The 16,999-nt window shown below is 35.1% G+C and overlaps 2 protein-coding genes and 1 long non-coding RNA gene across 3 annotated transcripts; 1 reads left to right on the forward strand and 2 right to left on the reverse strand.

Annotated features, from left to right (window-relative positions):
• The first annotated feature begins 7,882 nt into the window (after positions 1–7,882).
• On the forward strand, positions 7,883–11,546 carry LOC141653294 (protein MICROTUBULE BINDING PROTEIN 2C-like). Its single transcript, XM_074461016.1, has 5 exons — positions 7,883–8,204; positions 8,434–8,508; positions 9,072–9,353; positions 10,308–10,523; positions 10,935–11,546. Exons 1-5 carry the CDS (start codon positions 8,049–8,051, stop codon positions 11,100–11,102), a joined length of 897 nt encoding a protein of 298 aa, XP_074317117.1. The 5' UTR covers positions 7,883–8,048; the 3' UTR covers positions 11,103–11,546.
• Positions 10,935–12,285, reverse strand: LOC141653295 (uncharacterized). Its single transcript, XR_012547372.1, has 2 exons — positions 12,039–12,285; positions 10,935–11,945 (listed from the first exon to the last, which is right to left on the reverse strand). It is a non-coding gene; the product is annotated as an uncharacterized LOC141653295 (long non-coding RNA).
• Positions 12,286–12,296: 11 nt separating this feature from the next.
• Positions 12,297–14,280, reverse strand: LOC141653293 (uncharacterized). The gene is made up of 4 exons (XM_074461015.1): positions 14,210–14,280; positions 12,986–13,470; positions 12,772–12,879; positions 12,297–12,691 (listed from the first exon to the last, which is right to left on the reverse strand). Exons 1-4 carry the CDS (start codon positions 14,241–14,243, stop codon positions 12,365–12,367), a joined length of 954 nt encoding a protein of 317 aa, XP_074317116.1. The 5' UTR covers positions 14,244–14,280; the 3' UTR covers positions 12,297–12,364.
• Between the last annotated feature and the right edge of the window lie 2,719 nt (positions 14,281–16,999).

The following is a 16,999-nucleotide window of genomic DNA, read 5'->3' on the forward strand; positions in this document are numbered from 1 at the left end:
TTTAATCAGACACCCAATCCCGCCCGCGTTTAGCGGCCTCTACTGATCGATCTTGGTTGGTTGAATGCAAAAGTTGATAAAACGGTTTAAATGCATGAATGCGCATCCAATGATTTAAACCTAACATGCGAGCTTTCTAAGTCGGTTGATTTAATCCAAGTATCAAGTATAAGATGTCGAGTTGGATTAATGATTGATTTGCATGCAAGACGGAAATTAAACATCCATTTACCGTATTAGATTTAGAGTGCATAACATGATCCATTTGTCTTAGTAAGGCATTTGGCAAATATGGTTTGAATAGTCATCTGATCCGTCCTATATCCGGGTTAACCGGAGTCGGGATCGTCCTAGACTAATGCTGGAAGGGAACAGGCCATGTACCAGACGGCTATAAGAGGTGCGAGCCAGCCGGCGGTGTAAGGGGCCTCCCTCTGGTTTTGAAAATGAGAAAGAAAAGGCCTCGCTTGAGGCGCTGGTTAGCCAACGGCTGTATGCCGTGTTCTGGTTGTTTAGAAAACGTTATAAAACGTGTTGAAAATGGGTATTTGGACCCGGTTTGATTTTGAAAGGGTCATTTAGACCGTATTTGTTGATTTGAAGAACTAGACTCGAATAATCATCATTGTTTGATAATATTCGATGTCGGGTTCGATTTGACAAGCTTGACATGAATAGTTTTGAAAATGATTATGAACTAATTGTTTTAAGTCCATTTTGAATGTAATTAGTCGTTACTCATCATCGTACCCGGGTTAAAATCCGGCATGGTATATGGAACCAAGGATGATTTCGTGTTGGTGACTAATATGCATGTTTTGCAAATGTAAAGAAATGAAATAAAAGGTTTTAAAATACCTCTTAAATGTCATTAACCAAATATTATCACCGAAACACGGATTTTAACCGTCATGGTATGAAGAACCAAGGGTGAAAAATGCTTTATGGTTAAAACATGTGAAATGAAACAAAAAGGTTTTGAAAATACTTGAAATGGTAAAAACCGATTACAAATATGAAAATGGATTAAGGGAAATGACGAGAACAAACACGGTTGATCTCTGGTCTGAACACCCCATTTAGGCGCGAGCCAGTTGGCGACCTAAGGGGCTTCTGCCTCAGACCAAAAATCAGTTTTGGCTCGTTTATTCCATGTTTTGGTTCATGTTATGCATGTTTTAGCATGTTAAAGTCATGAAACGAATGAAAACATAATAAAAGAGGATTTTTACACCCTCATACTTACATGTTTGGTTATGGCGAGTGACCGACGTAAGTGTAACAACTTGTTTGATCGGAAAAAACTCGGTTTAAAACCGTTTTGGTAAGTAAAAGAGTGTTTTAAATGTTTAGTGATGGTGTAGTGGTCAAAGTGGTCGGACAAGTAGTTTAATGCACGATGACGGTACCAAACAATGTGTAAGGCTCGTGTTTACGATCGGTAGGTCGTAAACACGCGTCGGATTGTGACTTTAGAAGTCGAGTCGAGAATTTTAAGGGAGAAAAGAGGGAGCGGACACTCGCGTAAGTCTCAAATGGGCGACATTTGAGGGGTATTTATAGGAGAATCAGTGGTTGTGTGAGTTTTGAGCGACATGGCCACCTGGGCTGGTCAAAGAGGCGCGAGCCAAGTCGCGGCACTTCGAGTTGTGTTGTCACTATCACAACAAACGCAATCATGATTTGTTCTATCCTAGGTTTTGTAGTCACATGTTTGGTACTTGACCATTCATGAATCCGGGAAAACTTAGTATAGAAGGCTTGAGATATTTTGTTTTTGTGGTTGACTCGGTTTGACTCGTTGTTGGAGTCGGGATTTTGAATTTTCGAGTCGGTTTTTGGCTCGGTGTCGGTTTTGACTCTAGTTAGTGTCATCGTGACCCCGTCGTTGTGCATTAAACACTCCAGGTATTTTTGAAATGTTTTGAAATGTTTTGTTTTCGAAATCGTTTTAAGTTTTCCGACGTAAAGTTGTACACAAACTGTCGATCAAACGCTGCGATCCCAAAACATGTTGTAGTCCGATAATCATCGGGTGTTTGTTGGAGTCTCAGCAGATACTGGGTATCTACAGAATGCTCCCTTATAAGCAGTTTTAGCCTTCGAATTTAGGATCGCCTCTAAAACTAGTAAGTATATACATGCGCTTCCAAAATCAAATTAACCCAAGATCATAAATGTAGGATGCGAACAAATATTTTAAGGATGTATTATTAAATCTGATGTTCCAGGGAAATAAAAGAAGGACTAAGAAAACCAATAAAAAAAGGTCAAGTGTGCATAATCATCAATCTTTTACCCTTATATGAAAATGACTATACCAACTTAATCATACATCTATGTCATCCCCTATCTACTAAAAGAATAGGTATTTTCATACTTTTTCCCTCCGAAAAGCATCTTCTTAAATAAGGAAGCTAATTACAATTAAGCATGCACTAAATAAGAAAACTAATAATTATGATTTATTTAATTAAATTATTATCTTTTCATTAAAATTAAATTCTTCATCAAATTATATTTTTTCACTAAAATTTAAACTATAATATTTCTAACTAAAATATAAATAAAATTTATAAAGTTTATAAATTGTTAAATAACTTAAATTCTATTATTTGAAAATGATTTGAACAATACTATGTATAAAACAAAACTATAAATCAGTATTATTACTTTCGTGGCAAAAAAAGAAAAAAATTGAAAGAATTTATAAATTGTAATCATTAGATTTGTGGTATAAGAATATTTTCTGTATAATACTTTTTAGCACATTGATTAATTTTCAATTCCAATATTTTTTTTTCTCAAACTAATGTACAATGACGAGAAATATGAATAATTAATAAGATATCACTATTATATAAGAAATTTATTCAAAATTAAAAACTCTATATGTCGTGCATTTATTGCACGGGGTCTAAACTAGTTTTTTTTAATAAAATGAAAGTTGGTATTAGAAAATCAAAAAATTTACGAACAATATTAATCATTAACACTATCCTGGTATTTAAGACCGTCTTAAATTAAGACGACTCTCACAATAGATTATAATAGAGGGGAAATAAAAGAAGATTGTAAAACGTTTTAAGTTAAGACATTATTAAGCTAGACATACTCCCAAAATTTAATCTCCATTTCTTTACATTGAAGATCTCTAATGTAAAATTTTCATATCTTTGTCGATCCGAAGCAATACAAAATATTTAAAAAGAATTCATAAAAGTTGTCGGAAATATGTACATAAGAAAAAGTAGGGTACGTAATTGGCGTGCACAATAGTCAATGAACTTAAACTTGAGCACCAAAAGAACTTTTATACAGTAAACTGCGTGAAATTATACGACAAAGTAGAGAATTTATTAAAAGATCGGCATGTGAGTAGAATGGCAAAATCATATTAAAACCTACAATTCACATTTATCCTTTTTTTAAGAGAAAATTGTTGATTACAGCCTTTTAAAAATCACTTTTTGAAAATTACAGCCTTATAATTTTTTTTTTGAAAATTACGTCCAAAATATTACTTTTCTTCTAAAATTGCACCAACTTGAGGTTTCCGGTGAATTTTGATGATATTTTTATGATGTTTGGGGTGATTAATTGGTTTGTGTTAAGGAGAGGTAAAAAATCTGGGTAAGTAGGCTCTCAAATAATAAAGGGTACATCATAAAAACATCATCAAAATTCACCAAAAACCTCAAGTTGGTGCAATTTTAGAAGAAAAGTAATATTTTGGATGTAATTTTCAAAAAAAAATTTATAAGGCTGTAATTTTCAAAAAGTGATTTTTAAAAGGCTGTAATCAACAATTTTCTCTTTTTTTAATAATCGATTTTAATGTGTAGTCGTGTTTATAAGTAATCTGTAATATATCACAATCGGTGTGCTTGATATTCTGAAAATGTAATCTTTGCCGTATCATACAGTATATTTTTCATTTTTCATTCTGAATTAAGTAAACAAATATTCTGAAATGTGAGCATGCTCATATATACTGTATGATACAACATTCTTTTAATATTGTACGGAGTATATAGTTTATTTTGTCTTCTATATTCAAAGATCATCAACAAATTGGATTAGTCTCCATACAAGATTAATTTATATTCCTCCCTATGCAACTAATCTTTGTTGTAGTAGTGTTCTTCATTCTTCATTTTCACCCCATCTCCGTTTTTTTTTTTCCATTGTTTGATTGAGTCTAAAGATATTATTTACTCAGGATTGGAAGCTAATTTTATGTTTAATTTATTGATTGATCAAAGATTAGTTTCCATTTTTTTTTTTTGCAGATTAAGTATAAAGATTATAGAAAGATTTCATAGTTGGCAGAAAAAGAAATGGAAAATCTGTCAGAAAAGGAAATGGGAAATCATTCACAATTGGCGTTTTTTTAGTGAATATATTGATTTATTATTAAAGAATATTCAAAGATTATTAAAGAATATCCAAAGATTCCCTGGGATAGTAGGCTGGAAAATCAGTATTGAGAGTGAATGTGAGGCTGCCACGTGTCTAGTGGTTCCTCTATTATACTTTTATATAGATAGATAGATAGTGTTGTTCCATGTATCGGGCCAGGGCTAGGAGGTTGTAGTCCAAGCACAGCCCGAACATGAGACGGGACCAATGCCGTGACAGCTTTTTTTAGCTCGAGCCGAACCGAGCCCACTGAGTAGTTGGCTGGCCGGGCCACCTTTATTTTTTACTCCCTCAATCCAATCCAAACTACCCATTTGACTTTTCACGTTCTACGAGACGACACTTTGACCACGTTTTTCTTCATTTATATATTATTTTTTTGTGTCGAAATTATAATTTTCCGAAACCTCTTTTTATAACAAATGTAAATATGCCAATTTTACGTATAAATTTTAAAAATTTGATTAAATATAATCGATGTCAAATTTTGACAAGGTTGACTTTAAAAAGTGAATGGGTAGTTTGGATTGGATTGGAGAGGGTATTTTTTAGTGCTAGGACCTGGTGGGGCCAAGGAAAATGCAGCACTAGCCTGGTTTAAGGGGGGGAGGAGCGGGCGATGCCACGTTGAAAAGATTTACCCCACATGTACTGGTTCAGTCTGGGTTGAGCTGGTCTTGCATCGTTGAACATGACTCCATAAATTATTTTTGTTATATATGTGACATATAGTTTACTAGTCGGTGCAATAGAGTGCAAATCGTTAATAAGATTAGAGTGACTTATGTGTTATTAGTAGGATAATAATACTGAACTAAAATAACTTGAATGGAAGTGAACTGTTCTATAACCTCCGGTTAACCTGTTTATTATTACTAGTGTAGATCCCGCGCAAATGCGCGGTAAATATAGGCCTTTTAATTTTTAGTGTATTAGTTATAGATTTTAGATTTAGATCTCGCGAATTTTTATAAAAAATAACTAATACTCCCTCCGATCCAGACCAAAGGTAACATTGACTTTTTCACACTTGTCGAGGCACGTTTTGCAACGTAAATATCTTTAGTTACACATTATTAAAAATTATAAAAATTTGATATTCTTATAGCATTCATGACGATGAATCAAACAAGATCTCACATGAATATATTTTGTCTTATAGATTAAGAATAATATCGAAGATTCCCTACGACCATGAATAGTGCCAAAAAGTCAATGTTACCTTTGGTCTGGATCGGAGGGAGTATTAAAATTAATCAAAAGAATTGAATAATTCCATGAATTGTATTTTTTATGAAAATATTTTAACTACATCAATTTTTTTTTAAAAAAAAAAAAAAAATTCGTCACGAAGTTAATAATAGGAGATACAGTTTTTATGTATAGATTATTTTAAATGAAAAATTAGTTTAATAAATGAAAATCTAATTTGTTTCCATTTATAATTTTGAGCACCGCACTTTGGAGGGAAAACTTTAGAGAAGTTGTATTATCTTAGTATATATGAGGATTTATACTTTTAAAATTTGTACCTTATTAATATTTATCAGTTCACTCCATTGTATTTTGATATGAAACAAAAGAATTGAAATGGAAAACTAATAAAAAAAATTTATTTAAGTTGCGAATTTTGTTTAGTGAATGTTTTTTTGTCACGAAACTAATAGTAAGCATGTGTCAAGTTATTCTATACAGTAATAATTATTGCATTACTGAAAAATTTAGCAACTTACACTTTGTAATTTAATATCAATTTTATTTTATTTTAATGAAAAAATCATAATTATGAATTTATTTAAAAAATTAGAGTTTATTTATAAGAATATATTCATTGAAAAGATAATAATTTGGGAAAATGCACGTGGTGCCCTTGAAGTTTCGATTTTTGCCCGAAATACCCAATTTTATGTTCCGGAAATCTTTAAGAGGCTATAATTCGTGTCTACGAGTTCAGAAAATGATAATTTTTTTTTTCAACTCAATTATCTTTTCGAGAATTACGGTTTGAAAAAAAAATTATCGTATTTGGATCCCGTGGCTAGGAGTTTTTGTACGTCAAAGTTTTTTTACCGAACAAACTTTGAGTGACCATATCTCTTGCTTACGAATTCCAAACTCGACAATTTTTTTTTCATGTCGTAGTTCTCGAAAAGATAAGCAGTTTGAAAAAAAAACCATCACTTTCTGAGCTCGTAAACACGAATTATAGTCTCTTAAAGTTCCCTGGATAAAAAAATTGGGTATTTCGGGCAAAACATTAAAGTTGAAGGGCACCGCGTGCATTTTCCCTAATAATTTAATGAAAGAAAATTTTATTTATTACCTTATTTAGCTAAATGCTTTTTGAAGGGAAAACTAAAAGAATTTTTATTCTCTTAGTAGTAGGGGGATTCCAAACTCGACAATTTTTTTTTCATGTCGTAGTTCTCGAAAAGATAAGCAGTTTGAAAAAAAAACCATCACTTTCTGAGCTCGTAAACACGAATTATAGTCTCTTAAAGTTCCCTGGATAAAAAAATTGGGTATTTCGGGCAAAACATTAAAGTTGAAGGGCACCGCGTGCATTTTCCCTAATAATTTAATGAAAGAAAATTTTATTTATTACCTTATTTAGCTAAATGCTTTTTGAAGGGAAAACTAAAAGAATTTTTATTCTCTTAGTAGTAGGGGGATTAAAGAAAAAAAAAACAATTTTGGAAACAATTTTACTGATTTGTGACCATACTTTTCAATTACCTCACCCAAATTCAAGTTAGTTCAAATTTGGGTTGGATTCAAACTAATCAGTTTAGATTTCGGACATTTGAATTTGTAAACATTCGAGTTGAATCTGATCATTTTGGAATCGTGCTCGATGGGTCATCAAGTCATTTAAGAAATTAATTAGTTTGAGACGTTAAGCGCCCAGCCCAAAACTTAGAAGGTCCAGACGATTTAAATTACTGGCCGAATCCGATCCTCTTTTCATGTTGATGTCATTTAGGTCGGGTCAACTTTGACGACAGAGTGACAGATTTAGGCTCTGTTCTTTTGAACTGAAACTGTCTAAACAGAACTGTACTAAATTGAACTTAATAGAGCTGAACTGAACTGAATTGTGAACTTAAGGTCTCGTTTGGTTGCTCACCCAATTCATGGGAATTGTAAAATCCATGAATTGGGATTTTTAGAGGTTATGGTTACCCATTTTTTTGTAAAATGGGGGAATTTAAAACTCCTAGCTAATTGGAAATTCACGTAAAAATAAAACTCTAACATGGCAATCAAACGGATTATTGTAATTCACGTGAATTTTAATGTAGGAATTAAACTCTTGCATTACAAATTAACATATCAATTTAATTCCCGTATCAATCAAACGAGACTTAATATAGTTGAACTGAATTAAAGTAAGAGTTAATAAACTAAACTAAATGAAGCTTAACTTAGCCTTAAATTTTAAGTTCAAAAGATGACGGTCATACTTCCACTTAGACACTTACTCGAACCCTCCCAAAGAATTCAAAATCCAAATCTCACGCCACCATACACACTCTCTTCTTCAGTCACCATTGTTACTACCTCCAAATCCACTACACATTTCACAGTCAATAGTTCAGTTCATAAAGGAGTGGCATTCAAATGCAATGAATTTAACAAGAAAAGGGTACGTGGAAATGAAGGAGAAATCATCGCTAAATTTCAATGAAGAAATTCCCACCTCAAATCCAAACAACAATAATTTAGATCGAAATCTCTACAATGACCTCGTTCAAATCGTTCCTCTCGTTCAATCCCTCATCGTAATTTCTCATTTATTTCTCTCAATTTCATCCCAAGAAATGCAGATTGATAACATTATACTTTGTTTTACTAATTATAATATTAATTTATGGGGATTTTCTCAAGCTTTTGCTTCTCTTTCTGTAGCTCTTCATCCTTGGTCTTTCTCTTCATCCTTAATTTTAACTTGTGTTTTTATTAGTGATTTTTTTTGGGAAATTTATGGGTTTTTGTTGATTTTATACGCAGGAAAGTAAACCAAACAAATCATTTACAAGAAGGGTACCCTTGATTTATACTAAGACTCCTAAGGATTCCAGGAAGGTAATGAGAAAACATCTGTTTTTTCCTTCTTTTTGGTACTAATGTGTGATTTTATGAGCTAAGTATTGTGTATAATGATGAAAGTTAGTAGCTTTTGGTCTAAAATGATGTTTGTTGTATTGGGTATTGTACTAATGTGGATTAAGATAGCAAAGATTGTTGCTTTTGTGTGCATTTTGATAGTTAATGTTGTTAATTTTTGGTGGGTAATAGGAATTTCAGTGTCGATTTGCTGGTTTAGTTGGTATTGAGAAGTTTTTGTCTCAAAATGCTGTTTACTTTGATGGGTATTTATAATTTATGACCTGAGTATGTCAATGGTGAGGTAGACATAGTGGACTGGAGAAGTATTGAGGTAGAAGGGTGAAGTAGTTTAACTGTTGAAGCTTGTCGTGCAGCTTGCGCGTGTGGTTTTGTTTTTTCTGAGTTTTTTGGATCGTTTTATAGCCATGGGGAAGGCTAATGCATAGGAAGTAGTCAAGTATATAGACGCGTTTGATGAAAATGAGTGTAAAGTTATGTGCTTTAGGTCTTGATGACTTTAGTAATGCTTATTATTGTAGAATGGGGTTAAATCTCCGGATGGAAAGAAGCATGACGATAAAGAACAAGGCGGTGATTCTAAGAGTGATCAAGATAAGGATAGAGAAGAGTTGAATGCTTTGAGGAAACAGTTGGAGGAGTTACAACAACAGTTATTGGAGAAAGATGAACTGTTGAAAGTTGCAGAGGTAACTAAGAGCCAGGCTAGCTCAGTACAGTCGCAGTTTGATGAGCTGAAGCGTACTGTTGCTGAAAAAAACTCTTTGATAAAATCAAGTCAATCACAACTTAATGATGCCAAGGTATTTATGCTAGATTTATGATTTCTCGTGATCTCCTTTACTTTTTATTTTTCACTATTTTACCCGTTTTTGACTGTATCAAATGATGATCCGTGTTGGCTGATTCCAAAAATTTTGGATTTTTTTGATGTTGTTCTAAGTGTTATTGTCCGTACACTTCTGTGGATACTGTGTGCTGTTTGAGCTAAAGCTAGTCTCCTTATATCTGACCACTATTCGACAAGGGCTGAAACTATCCTGTGCAGCTTATGGGTGAAGGCAGTAGTTCTTCATGTGGCACTTCTAGCCGTTCTAGTTCATGGGCATCATGATCAGTTGTATGCTTGTTGTAAATAGTTCCTGCAGACAATAACAATAAATAACCATGGAAGTTATTAAACTCGCCATCAGTTATATGCCTAACTGCACATGGTCCATATTCCATAGAGCCTTTTTCCCCATAGAAAATGTTATGACCCTCAATAATCGTGCCCTTTAGCTAGATATATCTCAAAGCTGCATATGACAATTAAGAAACCTCAAGATATTATTAGGTTTCGTAACTTCCGTCCTTAAGGTCTTTTTTGGATACGATATTAGGGGAGAAGGGGACGGTAGGGAAAGAAGGAATAGTAGTGATGTTATCCTTTCAAATCTTTCCAGTGGTTGAGGAGGGAAAATGCCGCCTCCTGTCACCTCCAAGTATTTCCATCCACGCTAAGGTGAGAGTTCTTCATGTGTGCAGTGTGTGATCGTCCATAAAACGTTACTTGGTTTTGTTCAATTGTTTTCTGCATGAAACGTTGTTTATTGTGAAACAATCCGGTCATAAAAGGAGAATTGAACACTAGTATATATTTTAGGCGACTGATATTCGAGTATAAGTTTCGTTTTTGAGTTTGCAATGCTTGTCCTAATGAAAATAGTAGTACGTATCGCTGTATCATTTAAACTCGTCCTATTATGTTCATTTAGATCAAACTGGCAGACAAGCAAGCAGCTCTTGAGAAGTTACAATGGGAAACAATGACATCCAATCAAAAGGTTGAGAAGCTTCAACAAGAATTAGAGTCAATGCAATCACAGGTTTCAGCCCTCATGCTTATATTTGAAGGCTTGTTGAAGGATACCCCGGTCACAGCCACGGATTATGATGTTACACCATATTTTGCGGATCATCTTTCTGACATTGTAAGTTTGCAACGTCTCATTGTTCATTGTTAATTGTTCAGTGTAACTAGGCAAACATCGTTATAGAAAGGGAATACTATCTTCTTGTTGATCTGTTTCTCCTATTTTTTTCCCTGTCCATGGCTCATCATATGCAATTTGCAACTGAAGGATTTCCTTAATACGGAGTAATTGTAGAAAATCAAGTAGCTTCTTGCAAGACTAACCTTTATAGTTATGCGGTTATGCATTAGCACAGTAACTCAATGAAAGATCATCTCCTTTAATGTCTCGGATATGGTTACTCTCATGAGAATACTCTCACAAGACCATCTCATCGGATATTTTTTTTCAAAAATAATTAAAAGTTTGTGAGCTAGACTTTCTGATTTGCACAAATTCTCTACTTAAAGCTGTGAAATTGGTTTATAGGATGAATTGGATGAAAACGAGATTCAAAATATGGAAGAGGCAAGAGAAGCTTATCTTGCAGCTGTAGAATTAGCGAAGGAGAAACAAGACGAAGAATCACTTTTAACTGCGTCCAGAGCAAGATTTTATCTTCAGTCTTTTGTTTTTAGGACCAAAGCTCAGACATGAAGTTCAAGACCCTCTGAAGGAGTCTTTGTTCTAAAGTCTGGATTAGAGGAAGGTGACTGGCACTAATGTATTATAATACGAGTATTGTGCTACCCGAGTTTGTGGTGATCACATCTGTCATGCAAGCAGACCTGTTAAAACAGGGATCGAAGACTCAAATACATCATCTCGGGTTGACATGATCCGGCCCATATGTAGCCTGAACTTAGACTTGGTTAACCTGTTGACTGTATCTAACTTGAATGACCGGTTTTACAGGTCTACCTGTAAGGCTCTTTACTACGACCATGTTAAAATAGGTGGATATATTGGAATAGCCTCTGGATATACATGACCACGTAGTGACGTAGTGTTCATGTCTAGAGTTCAAACTTCTGTTTTGATGAAAAAGTCTGACTGCTTCCTCATTGTAATGAAAATCTAGATTACTGATTGACTTTTAAAGCTTCTGTCGTGATATTTTGTGCAGGAATGAAAATTTTCCAGATTCCAGTGTGTATACAGAATTCCTTTTTTTTAATGCAAATTCTGTCCTGAATGGTCGGTCTGCCAGAAAATGTGCGAGCCGATTTGCTACAGAACTCGGATCTCCCTCAAATTGTGAGATACATTTCCGCAAACAGAAGTACTTTGAAATACATACATGAAAGTCGTGTCGCTAAGACTGTTTCGTATAAGTTTAATCTTGCTAGCCAAGATTTCACAGGATGATTCAGAAAAAAATGTAAAAAGTGTCAAAATTTACAACATCTAAGGCATGAAGGTTTAGATTTCTGCTTTCTTAAGTGAAGCCTTCCTGTTTCTGGCCATGTTACTGGGCTATCTATCCATTCCCATTGCAACCTGCAGAATTTCACACCAACAGTCAGCTTATGAACAGCCTACCTAACAAACGAACCATATCTAGGGCTGTCTCGTTGGAGAATTTGTGCTTACACCGGGAATTCAAACGAGCTAGTGCAGCTATTTGCATAATCTGAAACACTGGATTTAGAAGATTCGGAACCCACTTCTTCATCCTCCACAAGCTGATCACTGTGATTGTCCTTGGCATCTGACTCCCTCGATTCATCAGACCCTGTACAGGAATCGTCAATGACGTCCTTCAACAGGTCATTTATAGTCAGCTTCAATCCCAGTTGTGATTTGGTACTCAACAATATTTCCTCTTCTTCCTCGTCTTCGTCTTCTTGTTCTTCAAACTGAAAACAATCAAGATATAAGTCAGATTCTTCAGAAATAATACACAGAAAATTAGTCCTTCAGCCTCGGAACTTTACCATTGTATCAGGTAACAAACTGTCTATCCTGAAATCATGAGGGACATTGTCGTCATTCCCATCTTCGCTGACTAATAAGTTCATTGGAGAAGATGAATATTCGACTTCCAAATCTAAGGTACTTTCATCCAGATGCTGCTCTTCCGAATCTGACCTGCTAGAGGCTGCTGAATCTACTGAACCATGTACGCATTCCATTGACTCAGTCGATTCCTTTCTGACCACCTCTTTGTCCATTTCTAGTAGATCAGTCTCTTCATTAGGCTCATCTTGCTGCAACTTGGGACTCAATTGCTCTTCCTCGTCGCCCTGCAGCCATTATCATCAGAAACAACTTATTAAATTGGCTTCACAAACAACTTCCATTATCAGACTCAAGTCATGCTTACTTCTTGATTTGGCAACAAACAATCTCTTCTGTTTGTAAGGCCTAGATTGCTGACACTGTTCTCATCAGTGCATGCACAGGAAACATTCCCATGAAATTCACATTGCAGCTGCATTTTCTCACGCCGAAAAATTATCAGACAGTAAAATCATTAAAGGTTCAGAAAACGTTTAAGTCGTCTTATACAATGAGACGGTCTTATTAAAAACACAAACCTTAGTAGAGTCAGTCTTTGGAGACTCCTCCATAACCACATGAAACGCGCCATCCTCTTCAAAACAAAACACAATGTAATCCTCATCAGCAAAGGGAGGCCAGTCAACTTCATCCACATCACCTGAACCACTACTCGTAGACTGAGTCGACCCTATAGTAACACGTCGTTTGAGCTTTCCCCTCTTGATTTGAGGCAGGAAAATCCTGGCCTCATCCCTAGTAGGGACATACCTCGATTCCAGGGCTTGTGATCGTCTTGGGGACGAGGTGGACCTAGGAGTACTTACCCTCCCTTGTGATCCTCGTGGGGACGAGAAGAATGTCGTTGAAATCCTCCTTCGTGAAGTCGAGGGGGAAGGAGAAGATATCGGATTAGATGGCGTCGTGGGTTGTGAAGAGGAATTTGATGAAGATGGAAGTACTGAATTTCTCCTGTTTTTGTTTGTTCCGTCGTCCTTGACTATATATGAACATTTGCACATTACTGAGAAAAGAAATGAATGGTAATGCATTCAGATTTTCGGATCAGAGTTGATTATATTATGTTTTCGGAATGTAAATTTGGCCTGAATAATACAGAATCTACCATTGATAATGCTGGATACAATACAAGACAGAATACCAAGAGTTTTAAAGTTATGGTATGCATGTTTTCAACAATGCAGACTGCTCTATTTTATTCTCAAGACTGCTTAAACAATATTAGTGTACTAATCACAACCATTAAACAATAAAATATGCATTAAAAATTGATATAGAAGAACAGGTTAAGAAACTTTTAGACTAATCATAAATCAGAACTACCAATTTTTAATGCATATTTTATTGTTCTAAGATCTTATTTAAATATTTATAAAACTATATTTTTTTAATGTTCTAAGATCTTATTTAAATATTTATAAAACTATATGACATGGTCAGGATTATATTATGTGGGCATGGGACTGAAACTAATGAACACCGGCCTACACGCAGACGTGGTACGTGACCTATAATATAACACGTAGGTGTTTCTGCTCGATCAATTTAGAAATGTAGCAATTTCAAAGACTGATGATCGAATAAGGAGAATATTGACGATAAAAGTATTTAAATCGAGTAGTAACAGTCGAGCTGCACAAATTATCGACGTAATACAACTAAAAAAGAATAACTTAATACGGAGTACTATAATTCAGTTCGTATACAAAGTAGAAGAGCAATGATTTGAAGAGAGTGCATACCTTTACCTTGCAACTTTGCTAGCTTTTTTAACATCGTTATTCATTCATTCACATTCTATATGTCAGTTTAAAAATGTGATGAAGTGAAGAAAAAATGCAATTGAATTTAAATTTGAAAACTAAATAATACAATATCTGCGTATTAATGAAGGGAATTTATTGCATAAATGGTGAGGAAAATGAAAGATTTTTAAAATTCAGTGATTATTTGAAATAATAAATCTCATCAGCTTATGAGGATTTTTACTGACTTTCAAATTGAAGTGATAACTTATGGAGTTTGGTCTGAGGACTGCCATCTTTGAGAAAATTAGCTGATGTTAAAAGATTGAAATATGACTTAATAGTTTTTACGTGTTGTTTTTCGATAAGGATTATTTTAATCAAATGTAAAGAACTGTTTGAATAGGAATATTTCTTGATACGGCCTTTCACGAGGTTAGGAGTCCAAAATTTTGATACGATTAAAGAGAACTATTTTATCTACGATATCTTATAAAGTATCTTTATAACAATGATCATCCCAATATTTAGAGATATTAGACAACATCGAAGTCAATCACTCGTATTAGAAGGATGAAACCTACAGCTAGTTTGTATCAAACATTAAGCCGCGCATACTCCACGGATCAAAGTGATTGTAGAGGGAGTATCATATACCGATTACAACACCTAGATGTGACGAAAACTCTCGGAATTTCAAAGTCTCTAGAGAGCCAACATTTGGACGAGTATTCTTTTCTTACTAATTTGAATTCAATATCTCAAAGGCGAATGCACCAATTATCATAGGAATATTCCGATTAAAAATTCAACCAAATAAATCGGCCTAAAGCCAAAATTGAGACAGAAAATCCAACTTATTTTAGACTTTGGAAAATCCAAGTTTCTTGGGCCTAGTTGTTCAAAATTAAGAGGCCATGAGTTGGACAAACCCCGACAAAAAAAATAAGTTTCGTATATGAAAGTACTACCAATTAGATACGAAGAACGAGTATAATCGTATATGAATTGAAGTTCCAACGAGTTAAAATCTTCTTCATTTTCGGGAACATTTTGAGGTTCAACCTTTGATTTCTCATAAAAGAAATGCAGTAACTAAGAATTGGAATTTAATTCTATAATTGAAATATTTTAGGCGTTTGGGAAACTTTAAAATTTGGAATTGGAATTAGACTCTCAATTTATTATCAATTCCTGTAAAGAAAATGACAATGCAAGCACACAAGAAAATGACAATGGTCCAAAGACTGACTCAAGTACAACAATAAATGAGCATAGCACATCAAATCCTCGAGCCTACTGTTATCTAAAACAGAGGAGAAAAGCATCCTAAGTAGTAGGATTGGACTAGTCTTTGAGTTGTACAAAAGATAGAGTCAACTATAGACTACCAGCTTGCAAGGACATGCCTTTGTATGCTGGACAATAACCAGTTTGGCATTGTACTTAACTCACCAACCGTGTACATTTCATTCCTAAGAATTTAATGAAAATCTCACAAAATCTAATGCTCAATCTCTCTTTATGTCTTCTACATCCTATGAGGTATTAAAATTCTATATGGTATCAGAGCCTCTGGATTGAGGAGACTGATAACCACCATGGATTGAGCATTAATTGATCTTCAACAACACAACATTAATGTCCTGCCTATTTATAGTGCATCTCGTCCTCTGCTGAAATCACAACAACATCCACACTTTTCTCTTCTCCTTTATTTGTTCAAATGGAAAATCCCTTCTCAAACACTGATAACACCAACACCATTTCCAAAACTCCATCTTTCATGGAGCCAACTGACCCTCTATACCTTCATCCAGCTGAAAGTACTCATCTCCTAGTGGTTGACACCAAGTTGATAGGGAATGAGAATTACTTGGAATGGAAGAGGCAGATAGAAATAGCCATTTGCTCAAAGAGGAAGCTTGGGTTCTTAACCAGAGTAGTCAAGAGGCCAACTGATGATCCACTAAGACAAGATGCCTGGGATACTTGCAACAGCTTGCTCATCTCCTGGATCTTCCATAATGTGGAAAAACCCATCAAAAGGTCTGTCTTATACACCAAGACTGCTAAGGAAATCTGGGACTACCTCCAGAAGCACTTTTCTGTCAGCAATGGTGCAAGAAAATTTAGGCTCAACAAACAGCTGGATGAACTTCAACAAGGGGACAAATCCATCAGTGAAGTATTCACTGAGCTGAGAATTTTGTGGCAAAATCTCGAAATCATGTCTGATTGGCCCCCTGTGACTCAAGTCACTGCAGAGACAAGTGCCTGGTTGGATGCCCAGCTCAAAGAACAAGAAGAAAGGAAGCTGTTTCAGTTCCTGAATGGACTGCACCCATCATATACAAATATGAGGACCAATGTTCTGATGATGTCCCCCTTGCCATCTGTAGAAGAAGCAGCTGCACTGTTTCAACATGAAGAAGCTCAGAGGAGAAATTATAAAAGCAGTGACAACATGGAAACGGACAATGCTGCCTTCTTTGCTGGCCAAAGGGAAGGTGACAATGGATCAACTTGCCCCATCTGCAAGAAAGGACACGCCAAAGATAAGTGCTGGAAGGTGATTGGTTACCCTGATGACCATCCAGTGTCAAAAAGATTCCCAGAAAAATCTCAAGGGTACAAGTCCAAGCATGGTCCTCGTCACCAGACATCTGGCCCCAAAGGATTCAGATCTAGACTGAGCAGAGGCGGAGGAAGCTCAAGCTACAACAGGCAAGGAAAAATGACTGCTAATGTTGTGATGGGAGAAGGTCAAGGTGATACTGGAGGCTC

This window comes from Silene latifolia, chromosome 4 (genome assembly GCF_048544455.1).
Source record: "Silene latifolia isolate original U9 population chromosome 4, ASM4854445v1, whole genome shotgun sequence".
Classification (NCBI taxonomy): Eukaryota; Viridiplantae; Streptophyta; class Magnoliopsida; order Caryophyllales; family Caryophyllaceae; genus Silene; species Silene latifolia.